Source organism: Folsomia candida, unplaced genomic scaffold, assembly GCF_002217175.1.
Source record: "Folsomia candida strain VU population unplaced genomic scaffold, ASM221717v1 Fcan01_Sc012, whole genome shotgun sequence".
Taxonomy (NCBI): Eukaryota; Metazoa; Arthropoda; class Collembola; order Entomobryomorpha; family Isotomidae; genus Folsomia; species Folsomia candida.
The window spans coordinates 2,551,342-2,574,571 of NW_019091204.1; the positions used below are offsets into that span (position 1 = coordinate 2,551,342).

At 36.9% G+C, this 23,230-nt stretch overlaps 4 protein-coding genes across 4 annotated transcripts; 3 read left to right on the forward strand and 1 right to left on the reverse strand.

Annotated features, from left to right (window-relative positions):
• The first annotated feature begins 2,299 nt into the window (after nucleotides 1-2,299).
• LOC110855199 (vacuolar protein sorting-associated protein 4A) lies at nucleotides 2,300-3,703 on the forward strand. The gene is made up of 2 exons (XM_022103616.1): nucleotides 2,300-2,795; nucleotides 2,883-3,703. Exons 1-2 carry the CDS (start codon nucleotides 2,300-2,302, stop codon nucleotides 3,701-3,703), a joined length of 1,317 nt encoding a protein of 438 aa, XP_021959308.1.
• Nucleotides 3,704-11,025: 7,322 nt separating this feature from the next.
• Nucleotides 11,026-12,195, reverse strand: LOC110855358. Its single transcript, XM_022103786.2, has 2 exons — nucleotides 11,876-12,195; nucleotides 11,026-11,629 (listed from the first exon to the last, which is right to left on the reverse strand). Exons 1-2 carry the CDS (start codon nucleotides 12,076-12,078, stop codon nucleotides 11,251-11,253), a joined length of 582 nt encoding a protein of 193 aa, XP_021959478.1. The 5' UTR covers nucleotides 12,079-12,195; the 3' UTR covers nucleotides 11,026-11,250.
• A 5,792-nt stretch (nucleotides 12,196-17,987) lies between these two features.
• LOC118437211 lies at nucleotides 17,988-19,257 on the forward strand. Its single transcript, XM_035856087.1, has 4 exons — nucleotides 17,988-18,116; nucleotides 18,302-18,461; nucleotides 18,828-18,960; nucleotides 19,051-19,257. Exons 1-4 carry the CDS (start codon nucleotides 18,061-18,063, stop codon nucleotides 19,134-19,136), a joined length of 435 nt encoding a protein of 144 aa, XP_035711980.1. The 5' UTR covers nucleotides 17,988-18,060; the 3' UTR covers nucleotides 19,137-19,257.
• A 1,650-nt stretch (nucleotides 19,258-20,907) lies between these two features.
• LOC110855200 (cationic trypsin) lies at nucleotides 20,908-22,882 on the forward strand. Its single transcript, XM_035856202.1, has 7 exons — nucleotides 20,908-20,997; nucleotides 21,108-21,223; nucleotides 21,300-21,431; nucleotides 21,876-22,138; nucleotides 22,208-22,413; nucleotides 22,497-22,571; nucleotides 22,676-22,882. Exons 1-7 carry the CDS (start codon nucleotides 20,913-20,915, stop codon nucleotides 22,744-22,746), a joined length of 948 nt encoding a protein of 315 aa, XP_035712095.1. The 5' UTR covers nucleotides 20,908-20,912; the 3' UTR covers nucleotides 22,747-22,882.
• The last annotated feature ends 348 nt before the right edge of the window (nucleotides 22,883-23,230 follow it).

Here is a 23,230-nt window from a genome sequence, read left to right on the forward strand (position 1 = left end):
GCGAGTTACTTCTCCTTTACAATAAATATCCAATTTTAGCAAAATCTCAACTCACACCAACCATCGGTTTTATTTTGTTTCATTTTGCCCCAGCCTCACCCATAACAGAGCGATAGCACTTAAGAGGACGGGTGACTGAGTAAGGTGCCAACTTAACTCATTTTTCACCTTTTTTCAAATAGCTGGCATTTCAACAATTTTGGATGGATTTTCTTCATTGTTGATGAAGAATGATCTGAATGGGTTATATTTCCAAATTCTTTGCGAATTTTTATTTTTTCGACATTTGCAAATATTTACGCTCTAACGGCATAAGTCATAAGGACAAATCTCACGTAGCCCCATCAATGGGGTATCGTTGGAAAGGTCTCGGCGGGAGGATTCAGAATATATATACTTTGTGGGGTCTGGGACCACCCCCTGAGTATTTACAGACCGATGAATATTTTTGAGTTTTAGTTTTTCAAGTATGTGCAGGTTAACACAGGAGGAGATTGAGAGCCAACACTGCGAAAACCCAAAATATTCTTCTGCCGCTAAATAATCAGGGGGTGGTCCCAGACCCCACAAAGTATATATAATCTGAATCCTCCCGCCGAGACCTTTCCAATTGATGGGGGTAACCTGAGACTTGACCTCATTTCAGGCTTAATTGTATTTTTGGCCACAATTTAGGGATCCTGGCCCATAGTGCAGTGGTCGAAACAAATGCTGAATACCTGGTTGACCCATGGGTACAAAAGGATGACCGTGCACTTTCTCGTGTTCAAAACGCTTCTCATGTCTAACAGACATGCCGCACCTACATATTTCAAATCATTTCGAGAGGAATTGGCTGGAACTTGCCATTTTATTGTTTATATTAAATTTTGTTCAAAACGGAATAATGTGCACGTATCAGAAGTAAAAAATATTCTTCTTGGCAACGAAGAGTGGACTGAGCTAAGTCTCGTGAGTAGATTATTTTAACGACATTGGATCAAATTACAAAGATTAGCTCGGGTGACGTCGGTTGCAGGAAGCAAAATTATGCATGGCTTTTGGATAACCGCTCCTACTACCCGTAGAGAGTTTATCCTGGTTTTGGTGGGTGCAGTCGTCGTCGTCGTGTGAGTGGTGGAGACTTCTACTTTATGCTGAGAAATGGTGCAATAATACGTAGACAACAAATGACGATATCTATTAAAGCAACGCCAATTTATTTCTACTAATTCACTACTAATTATTAACACCACTGACTAAAATTAGACCTCCTCTCAGTAGCAAGTCTTCTCGGTTCGGTGGTCAATTCTCCTCTCTTACTTAACCTTCACTAAAATTACAAGGTTACTGGTTCCACGTCATACCTTTCTCTGCCAACTCACCACTCCGCGAATCAAAATAATGGGGCAACATTGGACAGTGAAAATGAGAAAGATTTCATGCATGAAAATGCTTCACATTATGTAAAAATGGCTGCTGGATGATCAGACCCCAGCTATGAATGATAGATAAAACCCCAAAATATTAATGCAATATGACCGTAAAAATCCAAATCTATGATCATAAACTTTTCAGTTTGTTTATGTAATGCTCTATTTTATCAATAAGAAAAGTCTGTAAAACCTCAGACGACAAATCAAGCTTCATCTCCGTATTTTTGGGTGTCAAACCTAAAACTTCTTTACTTTATCTTGACAATGAATTAAGTTTATAATGAATTAATGAAAGGTGTAGTTATTTAATTAATTAAATCCTCCTAGAAGAAAGTTAGTGTAATTTTGCGTAAATTTGTTGCACTAAATTATTGTAAGAAATCCACGTTATGTTTTTAATATGTTTGTTGTTTGTATGTTTTTATGTTTTTAATTTCCTAGCCAATTGGTATATAAATCTAAGAATTTCGCCAGAAGTCATGAACGAAAAACATTGAAATAAATATAGGTCAATAAGTGGGAAAAGTGATATCTCATTCATAACCGACGTATGCATGATAGTGATGCATGGAAGTTGCAATATATCTACCATTGCTTTTACAGCGAGATCAGCATACATCTCCAACTGATTGCAATCACACGCCCAAATTTCAGCATTTTAATTTATAATGGATAGATTTAAGGACGATTACTACATTGTTAAAGCAGCAGCATATCTTCGAGTGTGTAGTTTACATCATAATGTGACAAGTAAAACCACACATGAGTCGGTCCTACTCAAAAAATATTTTTGTGCAAATGAGGCGTGTGGCTATCTCCAAAATTGTAAGTATCAATGGAAGGAAGTATTTAATGCATTTATTTCTTATACTTATGTAGTTTTAATGGAGCACCCGGAGCTGAAGGATGAAATTGATGAAGAAGTTCGACCAATTTTACATCAATTGAATACGATTTCCACTCAACTGAATGAAATCTTTATCGATGAAATTAAGGAATTTAACTCGCCTCAAGTTGATACCAATTTTCCTGACCAACCCCAACCTTACACAACTACTGATGAACAAAAGAAGGATGATCCACCGTCCGAAAACCCTACGAAATCAGGGAAATCCGCAATTGCGTCAGCAATTTCTGAATTAAAATGTTGTGGCAACGATACGGATGAGGAGATGGAGGAGCTGCTAAAAAGCTTTCGGGTGAAAGTCATGAAGCCAGGGACTATGAAAAAAGCTGTACGATGGAATGACATTACAGGATACGAAGCTGTGAAAAAGAAAATCATTACAAAAATCCTGCGGCCAATCAAGTACCCACACTTATTCCCCGGCCCGTCGTCCATGGACCGTAATATTTTGTTTTACGGTGCACCTGGGACAGGTGTGTTGCTATATTATATGCATATATTTATTCAACCAATATGTAATATAGAATGTACATACATATAATGAAGTAATTTCTTGTTAGGAAAAACGACATTCGGAAAAGCGATCGCTACAGAACTGGAATTTAGCTTTCTCTGCATCACCAGTGCTGACATTAACACAAAGTGGAGGGGAGTTGCTGAACAGAAAATTAGGGCTGCTTTTAAAGTAGCCCGAGAAAATGTACCGTGTGTAATGTTTTTCGACGAGGTTGAAAGCTTGCTTCGAGCACGATCGGATGATGGCGGAGGTCCAGACACGGTACAAGAGTTCCTTGCACAAACTGATGGCGTGGATGACACCACCGACAATACGTGGGTAATCTGGATTGGTGCAACAAATTTGCCATGGATGATAGATTCAGCAGTGGCAAGGAGATTTGGAAGCAAACTACTTATTGATTTACCCAATGAGCCAACTAGGGCCGATATTTTCCTCCACGGTCTCTTGAGACTAAAGGAAACCGTAAGGATGGACATCTCCGATACACCAGGAGGTGCAAATGAAGTCCATTTAAGGGTAGCCGAGAGGACAAACTTTTTCTCACCCTCGGATATGTCAATGCTACTGAATGATATCCGTGACAAGAGGTGGGATGTTTGTGACTCTGCTATGTATTTTAAAAAAGTTTATGCACGCGACCCTTCTACGGGACTGCACGACAAGACGAAAATTAGATGGACACCTTGCAACGAATCATCGCGTGGAGCCAAACGGATGACAATCGCAGATATAAACATAAATGAGATTGAGCTACCAGCAATAAGTTGGAGCATGATTGATAAATGCTTGGTGCAACGAAAACCGACAATTTCTTCGAACGGTACCGACAAAAAAGAACAAAAACAAAAGTCCTGTGAATGATGTATTAAAAAAATTAACATTTTGTGAATCCCAAAGAGGTCGTCGTAGAAAGCTGCATTTCGAAGGAGATCTCGTATTTCTTTTGTGGTTAACCTTTGGAATAATTTTTGACCGAGGAGGAAATCGGAGTATGGCAATGTTAAACCGATTTTAATATTTTCCAATTGGTATAGATGTTTTTCTAAGATCACGCTCCACACTTCCCACACAGTTTGTTTTTTCCTGTCCAAATTTTCATCCGTAAGTCTACCAGTGGCCGCGGAAGCGTGGGGACATAGGGACAATGTCCCCACGAAAATAATGACGTGGGGACAGCCAATGCATTTGTCCCCACGGTCTCGACGGGCTGAACTCGATATACGTATAAAAACGTTGATTCTAGAAGTAAAAATAACACTATAATTTGACAATTTTTCAATGTGTATGTTGATTGTTCATCTCCTGTTACACATAGCCATGCATGCGTAGATGGTTGGGATTTGTCAAAATATTTTAGGTTACCGTTGAAAAATGACTGTGTCCCTTTGATCGGAATGGAAATGGATTTAGCTTCCTTAGCTTTGTAAAAATCGCCCGTTGTTTGAACTTTGACCTCAAAAATTTTGTAAATCCCACTAGTGCACAAACTGTCTAAAGAAACGTTGGTTGTATTGACCTTGGCCACTTACAATTAGTTTTAAAATTTCAACCAATTCGGAGTGTTACAATGCACACCATCCGATGGTGACCATCGCATTGTGAGCATGCTCAACTCGACATTCACATGTCTCGCAAATTGAGCATAGGAACGTTACTCGAGATTTCGGAAAACGTTCGCTTGAAAACCGTGGGATCTTTTTTTCGCAAGTTTTCCCTGCAATTGGGCATGTTCTTATTTAGCAAAATTAGTTCGCAAACTCACGCTCACCAACACCAGCATGAGCATTTATAGAAATTCGCGGAAACAACACCAAAGTAGGTATTTTTAGAAAGATGTTTTAGATTTGCGAATCGTATTTTGCGAACCCCCTCACCACACAAATTTTATGAGCTTCGCCAGTTTACATATCCCAAAAACCCAAAAATGGTTTTTATTAAGTTTCAGATAGTACAGTCCACCAGGTTCACGGCGTCAGTAATAGCCCAAAATGACCAAGATTTCCCATCGATGGAGTCGAAATTTAAATTTCCAATATTCGGTGAACGAAAAAACGCACTGGATATATTAAATTTAGTCATCTGGAAAATGAATAGAAGATTATAGCAGCATGTAATTCTGCGCTAAGAAAAACTAGAATGAATACTTTTATTAATTGAGAACTTCAAATTCTTCACGAATGACACTTTTTGTGTCATTCGTGAAGAATTTGAACTTGTTGAAACAAGTATAATTTGCTATTATCTATTATCTATAGATAATAGCTAGCAAAGTAGAGAATTGTCTGGCGAAGTATACTTCGCCAGACAATTCTCTACAACCAAGTTTCCGATCAAGTTTAATGAAGTTTTATCCGAAACGAGAAGTCACTGATTGTGAGTTCTTTAATTTCGCTTGTTCCAACTTCGTCAGTAACCTTGGAGAGAAGTTTTTGCACTTTGGGAAGATCAACCAGGACACAAATGCGATGCAATAATAAACTTGTTTTCTGGCTTAAGTTACTTTATTGCACTTTTTTCGAATTTTTGTTTCGACAAGTGTGTCCCCACGGTAAAAATCATCTTCCGCGGCCACTGAAGTCTACTGATCAGCAAAGTTGTTGTGATTCGCAAATTGTCAGCTTCCCCATATTCGTTGAAGGTATTCGCCAATATTGTGAAGGTATTTGTTTCGGGTTTCTTTCCACAATTGAAGATTCGTATATAGGAAAACAAAAACTGAGGTTTTTAGATTCAGAGAATCACGTGAGGTTAAGATGATGGAATATGTTTCACTCCCTGGCACATTAATGTAGTAGAAAATGTTTCAAGGATCACTAAATATAATGGGGGACCTCAGACACACGAAAAAATCGTCGCTTAGAATTTCGCTTCATTTTTCGCTTATCGATAACATGGCCAAAATTATGAAAATTTCAAAATTTTGTTCCGATTGTAGCTAACCGACCCTAACCCCAATTCTGAGTTGAGTTTCTGTTCGCTTGCCCCAGAGCTCGCTTATCAGGAGGTAAGCGAAAAACGAAGCGAAGTTTTAAGCGACGATTTTTTCGTGTGTCTGAGGTCCCCCAATTTTCAATTTTGTAAAATATTCTTGATCTACAAAATATGGTTGTTACCTTTTACGATGTACTTTTCCCATAAAGTCAAAATCATATTTTTCTTTGGCCTTTGAAAAATTTACGTTCCAAGACACTGTTGGATACTTTGCAAGAAACAGAGTTATTACTGCGTTAACTTCCTGAAAGCAAGCGAGATCATACAGAGATATATTTATTAGTGTGACCGTAATAAGCAAATTTTATTCATTTTGGTGTGCAATTCTTGTTTTAAATATCTAGGAATATATGTCCATCAAGAGTTGTTAAAAGTCTTCAAAGATGATGCATGGTAAAGAAGTCCACGATTTGGTATTACTTTACAATATATAATGGCTTGGCTTCTCTATAAATAATAAAGTTTAGTTAGCATGCAAGCATGAATTACTCATATATTCATATGCAGTCTTACAACATTCCATGTACGTACATGCTTGTCCGTTGCTTTTGCTATTGGATGGCTGCATACAAATATACCTCCGTATAAAGCAAATTGAGTGTACGTAATGGTATATGTCGACACTGAACACATGTATGTAATGGAAAAAATACAGATCAGTCAGTTATATAACTTTGCATGCTTGACATTGCTTACGTAGTTATTTGGGTAAAAAAATTTAAAGTGCAAAATCTACTTTCTGTCCATCAAAATATTTCTGCCGTTGCAAAACTCGAGGTAAGTAAATACATAAGTAGATCATACACTGCAAATAAAATCTTAGGAGCCGCAGTGCAGGTTCATACGTTACGTTTCTTATCCGACTGTTTTACTGTTTTACGAGTAGCAAGGATATCATTGTTTAAAATTACACAGATACATAATTATCTGATTAAACTACATCCCAGGAACATGACGTTTACAGTGTTTCGTTTCCTGTGGGTTTGCTACATCTTTCTTTCATTACAAAGAAACGCAACAAAAAACCCCCATCTAACCACGTACCCTATTTAAATAATATAACGGCGGGAATCAGTTTGTTGCACGTTTGGGTGTATTCAGGGTAAGAGTGGGTGCAAGCAACGACATCCTTGCGGTTAAATGGTAGTTACACACGTACATACAGATGCACCCTGCACGAACTCGGTCAGGTCGCCGTCGCACTCATGTCACAGAATGTGGAATTTTTTAAACAAATGAACCCACATACGTTGTGGCCGACAATTTGCTATTTTTTTTGCTTCTGTTCAACCACCCCCACTGTAAAGTTGAAATAAGAAAACTGGGGAAAATGCAAATAACGTTGTACACCTAATACGGATAGTCCTAGATAGGGGTTCCTATCCGTTTTTAGGGTGTGCTTACCATTAGGAACAATTTGACACCTCAATAGTGACAAAATTCGAAAATTTAAGGGTGTACCCATATGCACATAAGTTAAGAAAAGTCATTGTCCCCGCAGTTTGTATTGGTCGAGATCAATGCCAGATTATTCTCCTTGTCGCGAGCTATATTTTCATAATTTTCTCGGCGGGTACAAACCGCGGGGACACTGACTTTTTTGGGGTCAAAGTTCTGGGGGAGTGCCTTGCCATGAGGCAGGATTATAAGCAAAAACTTATGCATTTAAACTGGGTTACTGAATTTGTGTTCAATTGAGGTTGGAACTCTATACTTTCTTCATGCTGATTAGCTAAAACCAATTTAATTGTGATGCTCTCTCTCTCCCTCTCTCGCGACTTATGACCTCAGCATTTGCTACACCCTTGGAGCAGGGTGCATCTACATAAAGTCGAATCACTGGACGTTTAACAAATGTACTTTTGCCCACTTTTCCATTATTATCACCACAACTCCAAGTCCGATCATGATTCCACATATGCTAAAAACCGGATGGATTAGTTGTACAGAAACTTGCGTAGCCTCATGAAACTGTACAAACATTCTCGGACTTCCAAACGAGTTTTGTACAGCCTCAAAGTATTTTCCTTTTTCAAACTTAATCTTCATAGAACGCAAGCAAAAACTAATCCAGAGTACACTGTCCCATTTTTGAGTTAACCCAGCTTCACGCAACCGTAGCCATTCTTTTGCAAAGTAACCCGACAGTAAACTCTTATATCCGATTTGAAACTCTAATGTCCTGAACGGGGTGTCACCCATATTCCTGGTAATTCTACGATTGCCCATAATTCTGATAATTCTTAACAACCTATTTTGCAGGTCTTCCGACATCATTAGAACAATTGGAGGATATCTTCGAGATGAAGTTTCGATAAGAATTTTATTAATTCTTTGAACAGTTTCATTCGTTCCGGGTGAAATTTTGGATTGAAATTTCTTTAGGAATTTGTTAAACCTTGGATTCCGTCCACTTGTCGATATTAATTCCGGAATAATCTGATTCAAGAGGTAGGATTCGTTTCCGAGCTGATCACTGGTATCGACCGCTACTGGCTGAACGTCCCAATTGACGAGATCTTCCACACCGGACGGGACAAGGGATGGAATTGGGACCGCAAGACAGGAATATATTGATCCCTGGTATAAATTTCCCATAAGTACGAGATTCCCCAATAACCATAAAGTGACAAGGACCAAGCCCGCTTTTACAGTACGGTACGACCTACCCCCACTTTCTCCCACTTGGCCGAGAAGAATGCACGTGACTGCGAGGAATTTATCCGCTACATGGAATGTTGTTGACGAGATGTCTGGCGAGGCGGCGGTTGGAATTCCAGCCGCTGAGATTGCCGTGAGTAGAAGGAAAGTCCAAGTTTCTATGTCGAACGGGGTAACGAAAGTGTCCACCCCGCTGGCATGGAAGGGTGGGTTGGACACACTTATGAAGTTGGTAGACTTGAAACCAACCTCATAAATGTAATCCGTTGGCGTAATGTTACTAATTTTTGCATATAAAACAATGCCAAAAGATTTCCTGGGGTTTACAGATACTTTCTTACTTGGTGGATGATACTTGATTAAGGTTAAATTATACTTTTCCGCAACTACAGCTACCGGACAAAAGTTGGTAGTGTTCAGGTTGGAAAATCCCTTATGGTTTAAGCCACAAGTTGCCTTTACTGAAGACTTTATCATTACCAGATATTTGTGCATGTTCGAGTTTAAGGTGTCCCAAGCTTGTCGAACGGCTGGCAACGAGATAATAGTTTCAAGTTGAGAAAAAATGATGGCATCACATGTTAAACATGGTATGGAAAAAGTGAAATTTTTTTGTGAAAATAAAATTAGCTTGGCGGAACTTAGCATAAGGGCGGCGTTTGAAAGACAAGGGGAATTTTGGGGTTGGGCAATATCCCCGAAAATGTATTCTTGACGAAATTCATTCTCTGCGAGATAAACCAAGTACTCGCATTTTAAGGATTGCTGAATCCCATCGGTGGAATCGAGTCGGAGAAAAATGGCGCGAGGTCTTGACGACTTGCTTAGGTTACGATGACCAAATTTCTTCAAGGGATAAGTGCCATTTAAGGTTTTTTCCTGGTGACAAAGTTGTACAAGTTTGAGAGGGATATATTGCGTATTTTTGGTGATACTGGAAAAATATGGGTAGTCAGAATCCACGTTCAATAATTTTGAACATTCTGGAGTGAATAAGAAAGTGACATCCGCACCGGGATAGATAACTCGCCAAAAGGGGGAGCAATTACAGTGGAATTAGAGATTGGAGAGGGTACCAATTATAGAAAGTGTTCGGTGGAGAACCAACATTTTTGGGGGATAGAGCTTCTTACACAATGGCTAAATAGCCAAGTATGCCTTTGAAGCAAATTTATTTATTGAGTTGGCCGACGCGTAACTCATCAGTCAGCAGCAGATCGGGTTTCAAAATTCCAACTATTTTGTGAAAAGTGCACCCTGTTGGGGGGGGGGAAATATGTTTTCACAGATTTTTCTAATTCGACACCACCCCCAGGATGTTCAGGTCGTAAATAAGATGAGACTCACAATTAGCACAAATTGGCACCGTTTTAATGCACAAACCATGGATGGCGCATGCGTTTAGAAAGACCACGTCAGGTTGGACAAAATGGTACAAGTCTGGGCCACATGGCATGCATTGGGCACTTAGGGTTCCATGAGGTCATTGCTGCATCTATTTGGATATAGGAAACAATTGTTTATCTGGTTACTATTGAAATATTGCGCTGGGTTATGCCTGTAACTAACTAAACATGTACAGACTTTAGGGTAATTTAAATATATCAAATCAGACTTCAGATTTGTTGATATTACAGAGCGCACAAAAAGGAGGCCACGTATTTATACCGCAAAACACGTATACTGCAAAATGTCGACGAGGTGTTGTGTAACCAACTAACTACCAGGTGAATAGATAACTGTGAATGTATATTAACCACCTCACTGGCAAGGAGGTCACGGCACTGCCAGCAAACTTCCTCCAAGGGACTATCCATAAGTACATTATGTATTTAAAACGTGATTTTGCTGAGGGGAGTTTTGGGAAAAAGTATGTAATGCACCCAGCCGATACGTACATAGATGTGTATTATGATTCATGCGCCCGAAATTTGCGCTGCAGTATTAATTTTTTAGAAAAATACTTTACACAACATATTCGATTAATGTGGTTCAAGTGTTGCTTAAATGAATATTTATGATGTGTAATCCTCTTAAAAGACTTGGCTAACCAAGTCACGCTATGAGATCACGCAATATACTTATGTACCTATAACGTATATGGGTAAATATATCTCGAAAACTGGTGGAGTCCGGCTCGATTTTTATTACGAATTATACTTAAGCAAAAAATCTCGTAAACTTTAAGGTATCATAAATACGTCGAAATCGTAGGATCGAGGAAAAAAATCGCTTTGCGATTGTTAATCGCAAAGCGATTTTTTTTCGAAATATATAATCGCCGATTATATATTTAGAATGTTTCTTATTTGAATGAGAAAAATGAGTTTGACCATTTCCCGCCAAAAATTCTAATCTTTTACCGATACCAAATTGTCTCAGTACTATTTGTATGGCTCCTATTAAATATAATATTAATTATGCACGGCGCGATTATTTAAATATGTATTATCCACGTGAATCCATCAGAACTGTTAGAATTGATTATGTGTATTTCAAAATTTTACATAATGCAAGCATGCAACGTCATACTTTTTCGATTTATTTATTTATTTCCCTTAATTTTTCACATGCTGAGTTTTCCAACACCTTCTAAAATTTAATATTACTTTGGCATTGAATTTCGATTAAAAATGTTTACAAGGGTAAATATTAATATTAAAGAATATACATAATTAATTAATTAACCTGAAAAAGACTGGGTTCCTTCCCCATAACGGTTTGAAACCGTCGGTTTCATTACTGACCTTTTATTTTCAGTTACACCCCATAATTGCCGATCCAAAGGTTGCTGACGTAATAACAAGCTCGCCGCCGGAAGAAAGACAGGTAGTATTTCCGGTGAAATTTTCATTATAGTATAAAGTCCAGCTTGAAGTGCCGGATGCAATTGCGGACCGAGCGATAAATCCAAAATTGTTTGCGGCCCCAGTAGTAAAAATAACTTCTCTTCCAGCCCCTGATGAATACCAAGATTCGTAAACAGCCAATGCTGGTGTGGCAGTTTCTAGAGGTCCTGCAAATCTTAGGGATTGTGAGGCATATATGTACGAGCTATTTGCACAATACGGGGTAGACCTGTAGCCTGAGTTGGTTAGATAGGGAGCAAAACCTGTTCCCGTGAAAAACCACCACCTGGAAATATACATAAATATTTTAATTGGTTTTGAATATTTAAATTATGCAAATTTTGGTTATGATTTTTAAAATACTTGAGAAGTAGAGCATATTATTTTCAACCCCCTTAAATCTATGCCTACTTTACCCACTAAAATGTTGACATAAGACACTAATGACTTTTGCGCCCACATAATTACATTCTCCCCCCCCCCTTAATAAATATTATGAGGAATCCCCTTAATAATATGGTTTGCCACACACCATCCCAAAGCCTGGAACGATTGTGCGTCGCTAAGAAACAAATCCCAATTTGCTAAGTTTTGCTCCTTAGTTTGAAACGTAACCGAGGCCCCCGTGCAGTCAAGCCCATGGTAGAGGGTGAGCTCTTGGATAAATCCTGCGCATCCGGTGAGAAGGAGAATAGTTGGAAGTATGACTTTGCAGATATTCTTTGAAGACGGCATTTTTTTATAAATATTTTGTGATATTTGAATCTCCCAGATTGGATAATATACTACTCTCAATTCTTTCGTAATCTGTATTTTATGTACGCTGTTTAACTGAACATTGTTGATTCAACACCTGTTTTTGCACCCGATTCCAACCTGGTTTTTCCTAGTTTTGGATATCAGTGAGATAAACGTTATCAGAACATACAAGCGTAAGCAAGCACGGTGAATGTTCAATTTATGAAATGAAGTGCAAGTGCTACGTATGTACATAGACCTTCAAGCAAACAACCATTTCAGTGCACTATGAATATTATGATTCCCGAGTTGTAATAGTTCTCTGCTACAAGTGTAGTTTTTAATTTTGGCTGCAAATTGGGCTTGGTTTGACAAAAATTTGACGACGACGTAACTCAGGTTTTTCATGATTTTTCCCCAGAAAATTTCTCAATTATAAATCAGTTTGTACGGAACACTGTTACATAGGTTGTGTAAACGTGTGATTATTTATTTTCAGTTGATAAGACAAATATTGAGTGGGACGTTAAAACACCCAAGGTAACATCAACATTATCATGTTGTGTAATATTAAATATATGTAAAGTATTACAAAAGTATACAAAAGGGACCACGCTCCCTTTTGCAGCTCTTGGTTGAGCTATAGTAGGCCGAGTGCACAGAGATGGCGCCCCGCGCCGCTCAAATGAAAATTTTTCATGCAACTTTACAACTTGGGACCTTTGAATTTTTTATAGCGTGTTTTTTTGGCATTAACTTGAGAATTTAGTTATAAGAGAAAACACTCTTAAATCTGTGTAAGAATTGTAGATTGGGACTTTTCAAGAAATATGTGGCGAATTTTGACAAATATTTATCTATTTTTAATGAATTGCAACTAAGTACATAATATTAATACTCGTACTCATTTTAATTTATGTCTATAATTTATCTAACATATTTATCTATCATAATTTATTTAATAATTTTATACAAGATAGAAAATACTCGGAATAAAGAATGTATATACAAATGAAATGAACAACACTTTCACTCCCAATGAAAAATATTAATGAATATTTATTTATGTATGCATTTATGTACATAAATTTACATGTGGGTATTACCCATGTCCATAATATGTTTGTTCATATCTACATAGAAAAAGCAAAGCAGATGTTTATAAACAAGAAGAAAGCAACACATTGAAATGAAGTGATAGCCATAAACATTGTGGGACAAACTCTAAAACATAATTTATACCTTCTTACCCATAACTTACATATACTGGCCATTATGGGAACTGAGATACTTGGTTTCTCGTCCTGAAAGTAGGGAAAAAATTATACAAAAAATTTGAATCTTTGCTAGAATGTAGCCAAGGGACCTAATTTTATGTTTTCGTAAACAAATTAGAGTTTAGTCCATTGACCATTTCGTATTTCACCTTGTTCTTGACGTCCGCCAAAAGTGATTTATCGGAAGACCTGGCAACTTCATCGCTGATTTTCTTCCATTGAAACCAAAATTTTCCAAAACCAAAGTATCTGGTGCTTTTTGGTAGTTCTCGATATCTGTCGTCGCAATTAGGCTAAAATCTTTAGATTGAAATTTGTAGGGAAATTTGAGGGATTTTCCTCCTCGAGTACCAAACTCCCATAAGCACACAACGTTAACACACCTACAATAAATTATGAATTTCTTAGGAAATTTTGCTGTGCATTTGACTTTGTGGACTAGAAGGTTATTTTTCATTAAAAAATTCGTTTCCTGGAGTTTTCTGAGGATTCTGGACGACGTATGCACAATGTGTCCAATTCAATAAAAATGCGACAAAATTCTGGTTTGGCTTATTTCGAGTCCCACTATGTCCCAGGTGTCCGGTCAAATTAGCTTGAAAAGAATGTAAGGGGGTGTGCCTGTAGGGGTATTGAGGGTGTTGTCGTCAAAATTGTTTTGACGGAGTTGGAAAATTCCAACGACTGGAGATTATTAGGGTTCTTCTGATAATCTAGCAAAATTTTTGGACCTCTGACCCCAGTCATTGCAAAGATATTCGAAGAATACTGAAAAAGGTTGTAAAAAATCGACGGATTTGCCGTGTTAGGTGACGTATTTCCGAAAACGCTCGCATTTTGCGCAGGATTTCTCATCGTATCTTTGCAGTGCCCACAAAACTTTCATAATTCGGAAAAAACTTCTGCGCAAACATTAAGCGTTTTTTGAAAATCACCCTCAAAAATGAAAAAATGGACGAAGCTAAAGTCTCACGTAGCCCCGTTGAATGGGGTATCGTTGGAAAGGTGACGGCTAGTGGATTCCAAATATATATACTTTTTGGGGTCTGGGACCACCCCCCGAGGAGTTAGAGATGAATGAAGGTTTTGAGTTTTCACTCTCCAACTCGCGAGAATTATTGCAGTTTGGTCATTTGCACTGCAACGTAAACTCGCAATATAACGCCGTGTTAAATTCTGGCGAGTTGGAGACTGAAAACTCAGAACCTTCATTCATCTCTCGGGGGTGGTCCCAGACCCCACAAAGTATATATATTTTAAATCCACTCGCCGTCGCCTTTCCAACGATACCCCATACATGGGGCTACGTGAGACTTTAGCTTCGTCCATTTCTTAATCCTTGAGGGCGATTTTCAAAAAAACGCTTAATGTTTTCGCAGAAGTTTTTTCCGAGTTATGCAAGTTATGTATGGGCAAAGATACGATGAGAGGAATCCTGCGCAAAATGCGAGCGTTTTCGGAAATACGTCTCCAAACACGGAAAATCCGATGATTTTTTACAACTTTTTTCAGTATTCTTGGAATATCTTTGCAATGACTGGGGTCAGAGGTCCTAAAATTTGGCTTGATTATCAGAAGAACACCCTAATAATCTCCAGTCGTTGGACTTCTCAAATTCCATAAAAACAATTTTGACGACCACTTTTCATGGGCATAAGGTTCGAAAAGGTTCTTCGGATTTTTTGTAAGGTTAGGACTTTTAATGTACGACTCCTATGTGTTCAGATTTTCGATATTTTCTATGTACAAATTGATATTCATATGAACTCTGTGATACGCACATTTCTCAAGAGAATAATAATAATTACTTTGCATACTCAGTTCCCTTGACTGCCATTGAATCAGCAATTGAACAGTTACACGATTACTTGACTTTAAGTATCTAGGGAAATTTTGTATCGCCATAGAGTGATAAAGTGTGAAATAATTTTGTTCAGTGCTCCATACTTATTGCAGAACTTTAATGGAATAATGGCATTTGTAAATTATCAAAACGTATGCGTTTAAAAACATATACCCGTGTAATACACGGCGTGTATCCATACTGACAAACCCATATTTCTTTTAAAAAAATTCTGATGTCAATAAATTGATTAGTGTGAAGTTGGCTCCTCCTTTTTTTTATTGATAGCCGCAAATAGCCGAAATTTGAACATACCGCTCGATAAATTCTCCTTATGAGACATTGTGAGATTCGCTCCCAATGGCTCCAAATCACTCCAAATTCAAATCTGCTGACCTTTACGCCAAAAACTGGGGCAATGCGACACTCGTCTTAATTTATTTATTATTATGCTTATCAATTATAACCATGACTGGAAATGTAATTTGCGGGAGAAATAAAGCTAATTTCATCCTTGCGAAGCCAGGATTACATTTACATTTTCATTTACTGATTCCATTTTCATTTACATTTGCCCATTTACATATTCATATCAGATATGTACATACACATAGAGTACATATGTACGTATGTACGTAAGTACGTATGTACATGTACACATAGAGTACATGTACATACACATACGTATACATATGTACATACGTATGCACATATACATTTTTTCAATAATTATGTCTAGCTTTATTACACTAAGAAACATTATTAAACATGAAGTCGTACTGTCAGCAGTTATGGTATTATCAACATGGACAAGCCTGCGCAAAAATCAATATTACCTCTCTGCAGAAAAAACAGTATTGATCCGACTAGCATTTTTCCTCGATATATCTGCAGGGATTTATCAAACCAATTTTAACACGAATTACTAATCATTCCAACCAATTGCTATATCTCGGTCAGTCATGCACCACTCAAACAAGTATAAATTTCACCATTACTACATATAACCACTTACAAAACACTATTCTTCCGATTGAGATTTCTCCACAATGCAGCCGCACAGGCTTATCAAATATATCTCTAAATTTGCTCAATGGCATGCCCTACAATATGCAAATTTCCGATTTACATGCAGCAACCTACTAACACAGTAAAACTTGTCTACATTCTTTTAGTTGTATAAAATTACAAAAATTATATTATAAAAAATATATAAAAAAATATATAAAAAATAAATTAAAATTGATTGCATTTTATTGATTGCATTTGATTGATTCCATTTTCATCATATTTTATTTGCTGATATTTTTTACTAATCCAATAATTATCTTACTACTTGTTTGCTTTAATAACTCAACCAACTCGGAGCCAATACAATTGACTGTCAACCCAGAGTAAATTAATTTGCAATTGCAAATTGGGACACAAAATTGCATTAGGATTGATTCATAATGGGAAGTTGGAGCGTGCCATATGACGGCTCCGATTAATTCACAGCGTCAACAGCTAAATGTGAAAGATTTACAATCCGAGGGCATTTCGACCGCAAAAATAGATACTGTAGCGAAGATATTCAAACAGCAGAAAGAATATTATGAATGTGTGACAATGTTGGAATACATTTGGATTCGGAGAAAAGCGAATTTGTGTCGCAAGCATCTCGTCACTATAAAAACCATGACAGATTTTGCAGATTAGCCATTTGTTCAGGAAAAATTTAGATTAGCAAAAAATCTGTTTGATAATGTGCTAAAACATGGGAAAGGATTTTTCGATTCAATATGTAATTGCAAGAGCAGACGTGGATCGTGTTTTGTAAGTGGTTACACGTAATAATGGTGAAATTTAGCCAGGTTGTACTTTGTTACTAGGATGCTGCATGTAAATCGGAAATATGCATATTGTAGGGCATGCAATGGAGTAAATTTAGAGATATATTTGACAAGCCTGTGTTGTGGAGAAATCTTACTTGGAAGATTTTAGTTTTGTACGCATTGGGAATAGAATAATGGTGAAATTTATACCTTCTGTTCTGTGTTACTTGAGTGGTGCATGACTGACCGAGATATACAAATTGGTTGGAATGATTAGTTGTTCGTGTTAAAATTGGTTTGATAAATCCGTGCAGATATATCGAGGAAAAATGCTAGTCGGATAAATAGTGTTTTTCTGCATTGAGATAATATTGATTTTTGCCCAGATTTGTCTCTGTTGATAATACCATAACTGACAGTCCGAGTTCATGTTTAATAATATTTATTGAGTGTAATAAAGATGTGACGAGTGTCACAACTGGGGCAATGTGACGAGTGTCACATTGCCCCAGTTTTTGGCGTAAAGGTCAGCAGGTTTGAATTTGGAGTGATTTGGAGCCATTGGGAGTGAATCTCACAATGGCCCATAAGGAGAATTTATCAAGCGGTATGTTCAAATTTCGGCTATTTTCGGCTATCAATACAAGAAAGGAGAGGCCGACTTCACACTAATGCGATTTACCAATGTGTGCAATTAACTAATTTTTTTTAAATTGGCATTTATAATCTTGGTTAAATACTGGTACATATCACCATTGACGAAATGATAGTATTTATGTTTTTATATTTTTGTGCTACCATATTTCATTGTCCCCACTTTTGCAACATTCGCAGACATAACAATGCTGGATTTTTATAAATAGTGATTATTTCCTTTGCACGTAAACCCCCAACCTTTCACTTCTTGGAAACACCCTTGTGAAGGTTTGACTTCAAGGGATCACGGCAAACTTTGGGCTGGTCAGTTTCCCTGCACCACTTGACGGAGTCGGATTGATTCGCTAAATAAAATTTCCCAAAGTTTCTTACCATATTTCGAAAACGAATGGCACCCCAAAAATCTATTCTGTTTGACGAAATTAGCAATCCCGGGTTGCTGAGGTAAGTATGTCTTTATATATATTACATACAATAGTATATGATGTTTATATAAATCAATAAATGACCCAATTTATAAATTTCGTCATTAATTACTGCAATTTAAGAAATAGCAGCATCTTGATATATTTCTCAGTTTACAAAAATATAATTCGAATTAAGTAAAAATGGATAATAACATTTTTCAGGTTTCCCATATCCGCTAGGGTTTACCAAGTTGAAGAGAAATGTCTCCGCGCGTCGGTCACGCCCTACCTGCGACTAACGCTGACGCAGGATCTGGGGAAAACCTTGATCACCGTTATATCCATAGGAAAGTCCTACCAAGAGATCAAGAACTTTTTTGAGGTGCGAATTTTATGATTTTTTTCGCAATTATAGAGAATGGAAAATAAATGTTACTCCAGTCACATAAATTGAGTAATGGTGCTCACCATATTTCAACATATATGACTCATAAAGTTCATCACCACTGGTGATATATCAGCCACCGCTGTTGACAAATTAATTCAAATTGGTGCTAATATCATCACCGACGGTGATGGCGTTTATAACGAATCCGGTCGAGTCATATGCATACATCTAAATCTGGTGATAATTATCACCCGACTTCTGTAAGTGTACGGTGACTATGTAGTGTGGAATTTTTTTTTCTAAAATTCTATAAAATTAGTGTCACCAATTTTGTACTATTAACTTAATATTGTTCTTCAGGTCGGAGAGGAATACGCGTTCCCAGCAGGAACTTTTACAGCGAAGGAACGCGACCCAGGGTACTTGGCATGGTCTAATTTTAACTACACTCTTTGGCTTCTTCCCAGAAATGCGGTCCGTCACGTGACTAATGGTAAGAAAAAAATTTCAGATCAAGTGGTTTATTTAAGTACATAGTGTGAGCATTAGTGTTAGAAGTTACAGTTGTTTGTCTTTGTTTTAGACGTTTCGCGCTCCTCAAAAACTCGTCAAGCTTATCATTTTGGGGCAACGCGGGCTGATTCTGATAATAACTGGAGGGCTAGATAAGGACATGAACTGTAAATGGGATACAATAAGAATTGCGAACTGGGCGTGGATACTTTTCAATATTTCAATATTGTAATATTTTTGTCGAGCAAACAACATTAGTTAATAAAAATCTAGTCATTGAAACCATTCGTTTTTTACTTCTTCTAGTGCTTTCGTTTTGTATTTATGATACCAGAGCCAACTTTTACTTATTAATGGATCCAAGTATGAATTTAGTCTACTCGGTAGCAGTAAAAATTATGAAATCAGCTTAACATTCAATGGTGATAAGTATCCTTATTCATGCATTTTCATTTGCAATCGGTTATGATTCATATACATAATTAATAATTATATATTTTTGTGGACCGACTGATAATGAATAGCATGCAACCAAGGTACATGTCTAACTATGGTTAGACATTTACAGGTAGAAACAATATCAAACACTTTTACGTATTTTACAATGTGCTATGTAATGACCATACTAAGGACAAAAATTAATAGTAATTATATATAAATCATGTTAAATAACTGATTGCGGCTGCAAGGATTATGACATCCGGTCATTTCACTTTAATTTATGTTTTTATAACGTTTAAATTAGTGACCTATACATGACAATGTTTATACTCACGATGACTTTCATTACAAAATTTTCAATAAGCACACTACAAAGTGGATGCAAATTACAAGTTAGTGTAAAGAATTATCAAATAATAACCTTTCTACAAATTGGAAGAGGGTACTGAGTACGAAGAAAAAAATTTATGTCTATTACATAAACATCAATTGTATACTTATTGCTTATATAATTGTAATTATTTTGTATAAAAATTGTATCTATATTATAATTTCGAAAAGTCCGTCCCGTTGAAATTTTCCGTGACATCCCTGCATCCTGATTGGTTGCAGGTATTTTGGTTTGGCTAATCAGTGATCGTGTAATATTATGCGGTAATTATTCGAATGTATTCGGTAATTATTCGAATGTATTCGGTAATTATTCGAATGTATTCTTTAATTATTCGAATATATTCGGTAATTATTCGAATGTATTCGGTAATTATTCGAATGTATTCGGTAATTATTCAAATATATTCGGTAATTATTCGAATGTATTCGGTAATTATTCAAATGTATTCGGTAATTATTCAAATGTATTCGGTAATAATTCGAATATATTCGGTGCAATTATTGATTATGTCAGTCTATTCAGTCTATTCAGTCTACACAGTCTATCCAAAATATTAAAATTCTACAACTGAATGAAGAAAATTAAAAATCCACCCCAAATGTAACGTAACGCTGTAACCAAGTTGAACTAACATAAAATAATGTCATTCTAATGCATATTTGATGTTCGGTTTGGCCGCTCAATCTCGCGTTAGAATCAAGTTGGAATAACGAAATTTATGCGATTTTCATGTAATTTCCACACTATTTTCACACTTTATTTTTACGTTTGTATTTATGATATCTTGAAATAACGTTAGAATTGTGTAACTAACGTTATTGCTGCCTGATTCCAACATAAAACAAGCGGCCAAATCTAACGTCAAACCGAATATTACCATTGGGGCCCGTCTTAAAGACGGGCTTGTAGGCTAGTTACATAATAATGTTATTAGGTGAAAAAGCTTAAATTCAAAACTGCCACTTCACTGTGCACATATTATCCACGTAATTCTCATAGTCATCGTAACTGCTTTGTTGCTTAAATGCACAAACATAATTTAAAGAACACCAGTCTTTCTTTGTCAGATTGTAGGAAAAGGTGTATGAAAAATAACTATGTCAGGTTTTAAATTGCTCGGAAATTCAGTAATTGTAATTTTCCTGTGTTTCGCGAATAAAGTTTATCATGTTGTTGGGCAAGGTACGTACGTATAGTAGGTTAATCCCACAATTTTCGGAGTTGAAGGGATTAATAAACAATGTACAAAATTGATAAGGTTCTAAATAAATGCTAATCTTACATTTATGTAGGGCTCGTAATTGTTACTCCAGTGCCAACAATCGCCAATCCAGGTCAATGTCAGTGTACCCCTGCCGCAAACTGCGCTGATGGTAGTGCTGGAATTGATCCCAGGGTTTTAGTTAATGTATACATGCATAACAATCTGCAAGTTACAATTGATGTTAAGAGTGAATTAATTTACGTATTTTTGAAATATCTAGCCCACACTTCCCCTCTGCGTACCACCGAACAGGTTTTGCTGTAATCTCATCAGCACGACGACACGACCGCCAGCTACGTGCGGGACACAGCAATTGATTCCATTTCCGGCCTATACTGTAGGAGCTGGACAAGTACGTTTTTTTCTGTTTCTGTCGATTTTAAATATTTATTTACCGAAAGTATTTTAAAGTCTATACATGGAAGTTGAGGATTTAGCTAATTTAAACTTAGATTTACAAAATTACTTGATAATTGAAAACTATCATGTTGATGTTTCAAAATGTCTGTCGTACATATACCTAATAACGCCTATTACTTTCTATGTCAAAACCCTATACACACTTATTTATTATGATTAGATCGGCATATTGTGTTTCCGGCTGAATAACAATAATTACTGATTAGGCATCATTTTCTGAATATCCTTGGATGGTTGTAATCCTCGGAACTGACAACTCATTCATTGGTGGTGGGGTTTTAATCGATGGAAACACAGTGTTAACAGTAGCACACAAAGTCACTCCACTAAGGTTTAGTGAAGATACATTTAATAATTCATGTAAACTAAACCACAGTTCACAAATGTAAAAATTGTAATCTTGTACAGAGTCACGTTAAAAGTTCGTTTAGGAGAATACCTCCTGAACGCTGTCAATGAGCCATACGCCGCCATAGAAATTGCCGTGACTGCAACCCGAATTCATGAGCAGTACCAGGTTGCGAACCTGCAAAATGACCTGGCCGTGTTGAAGTTGGCAAGTTCGGTCGATTTCAACGCAAATCCACACATCCGGCCAATCTGCCTTCCAGCTGCGGGAACATCTTTTGTAGGACAAAGGTGATGATTAAATTTTCATTGAACAACGTGATGATTTGTTATTTGGATTTACGTTTGTATGTTAATTAGGTGTTACGTCTCAGGATTTGGAGCGAGTACCTTGAACGGTGCATATTCTACGGTTATGGGTAAAGTTGACTTGCAAATAATGGATGGTCCAACGTGTCAGGCTAGACTGCAAACGACTCGTCTTGGACCTGGCTTCATTCTTAATCAGCAAGCCTTTCTATGTGCTGGAGGGGAGAATGGGAAAGATTCTTGTACAGGGGATGGAGGTTAGTTAGCCATTTTCTACTTTCAATATCTGTTGCGCTAATGTAGTAGAAAATAATAATTTATAATATTTATTAATGGGTAGGTGCCCCGTTAGTATGCCTATCAGGGACTCAGTGGTTCTTGGCTGGCTTAGTATCATGGGGAATAGGATGTGGAGGTATGTTCCTGGTGGTGTGGATCTTATGGTTTTGAATGATTTTAAATGATGAAATTTAAACTATATTTACGTATAAAAACTACGTTGCTATTTATGTATTTCAGTTAACACAATTCCTGGTGTGTACACTAACACTGGAAATTATTTGGGGTGGGTTGCCACTAATAGGGTTTGACTTTAATGGCGTTCTGGGTAATCTTATATCGTGTGGTATTTATCATGGTATGCATTCTGGTATTCTGTACACATAATGGTAATAAATTTTATATGTAATCATAACAGATATACAATGTGTAGCCTTAACTAATGGTGAACACGGCTGTTTATAATATGTAACAATATTAATAAATAAGAGTAAATTCTGCCATGTAGTAAATGACAAATTTCAAATACGAAGCTTGTTGCGAAGTGAGGATACTGATTTCACGTTACTTAAGTTGGCATTTCGAGTTTTGAACTTTATGTTTTATCAAGATAATGTTTGTAAGAGTATTGCTGTGGCTTCCTTACATCTTTAAAACTACATACAAATTGATTAATTTTTCTATTTTTTCTCCACTTACTTTCATGTTGCATGATATTGTATTGATTCATATGTGAAATATACAGTATTAAGTCCCTCACGCCAACGTGAATTTTATGGGCACGTACGGGGTATC

Excerpts from the sequence above, each read along its gene's own strand:
- LOC110855199 (XM_022103616.1), top strand. The coding sequence starts at position 2,300 with ATGGAGCACCCGGAGCTGAAGGATGAAATTGATGAAGAAGTTCGACCA. Across the intron at positions 2,796-2,882 it reads TTACGGTGCACCTGGGACAG|GAAAAACGACATTCGGAAAA; the intron begins GTGTGTTGCTAT and ends ATTTCTTGTTAG.
- LOC110855358 (XM_022103786.2), bottom strand. The coding sequence starts at position 12,078 with ATGCCGTCTTCAAAGAATATCTGCAAAGTCATACTTCCAACTATTCTC. Across the intron at positions 11,630-11,875 it reads TCGTTCCAGGCTTTGGGATG|GTGGTGGTTTTTCACGGGAA; the intron begins GTGTGTGGCAAA and ends GTATATTTCCAG.
- LOC118437211 (XM_035856087.1), top strand. The coding sequence starts at position 18,061 with ATGGCACCCCAAAAATCTATTCTGTTTGACGAAATTAGCAATCCCGGG. Across the intron at positions 18,117-18,301 it reads AGCAATCCCGGGTTGCTGAG|GTTTCCCATATCCGCTAGGG; the intron begins GTAAGTATGTCT and ends AACATTTTTCAG. Across the intron at positions 18,462-18,827 it reads AGATCAAGAACTTTTTTGAG|GTCGGAGAGGAATACGCGTT; the intron begins GTGCGAATTTTA and ends ATTGTTCTTCAG.
- LOC110855200 (XM_035856202.1), top strand. The coding sequence starts at position 20,913 with ATGTCAGGTTTTAAATTGCTCGGAAATTCAGTAATTGTAATTTTCCTG. Across the intron at positions 20,998-21,107 it reads TTATCATGTTGTTGGGCAAG|GGCTCGTAATTGTTACTCCA; the intron begins GTACGTACGTAT and ends ACATTTATGTAG. Across the intron at positions 22,414-22,496 it reads TTCTTGTACAGGGGATGGAG|GTGCCCCGTTAGTATGCCTA; the intron begins GTTAGTTAGCCA and ends ATTAATGGGTAG.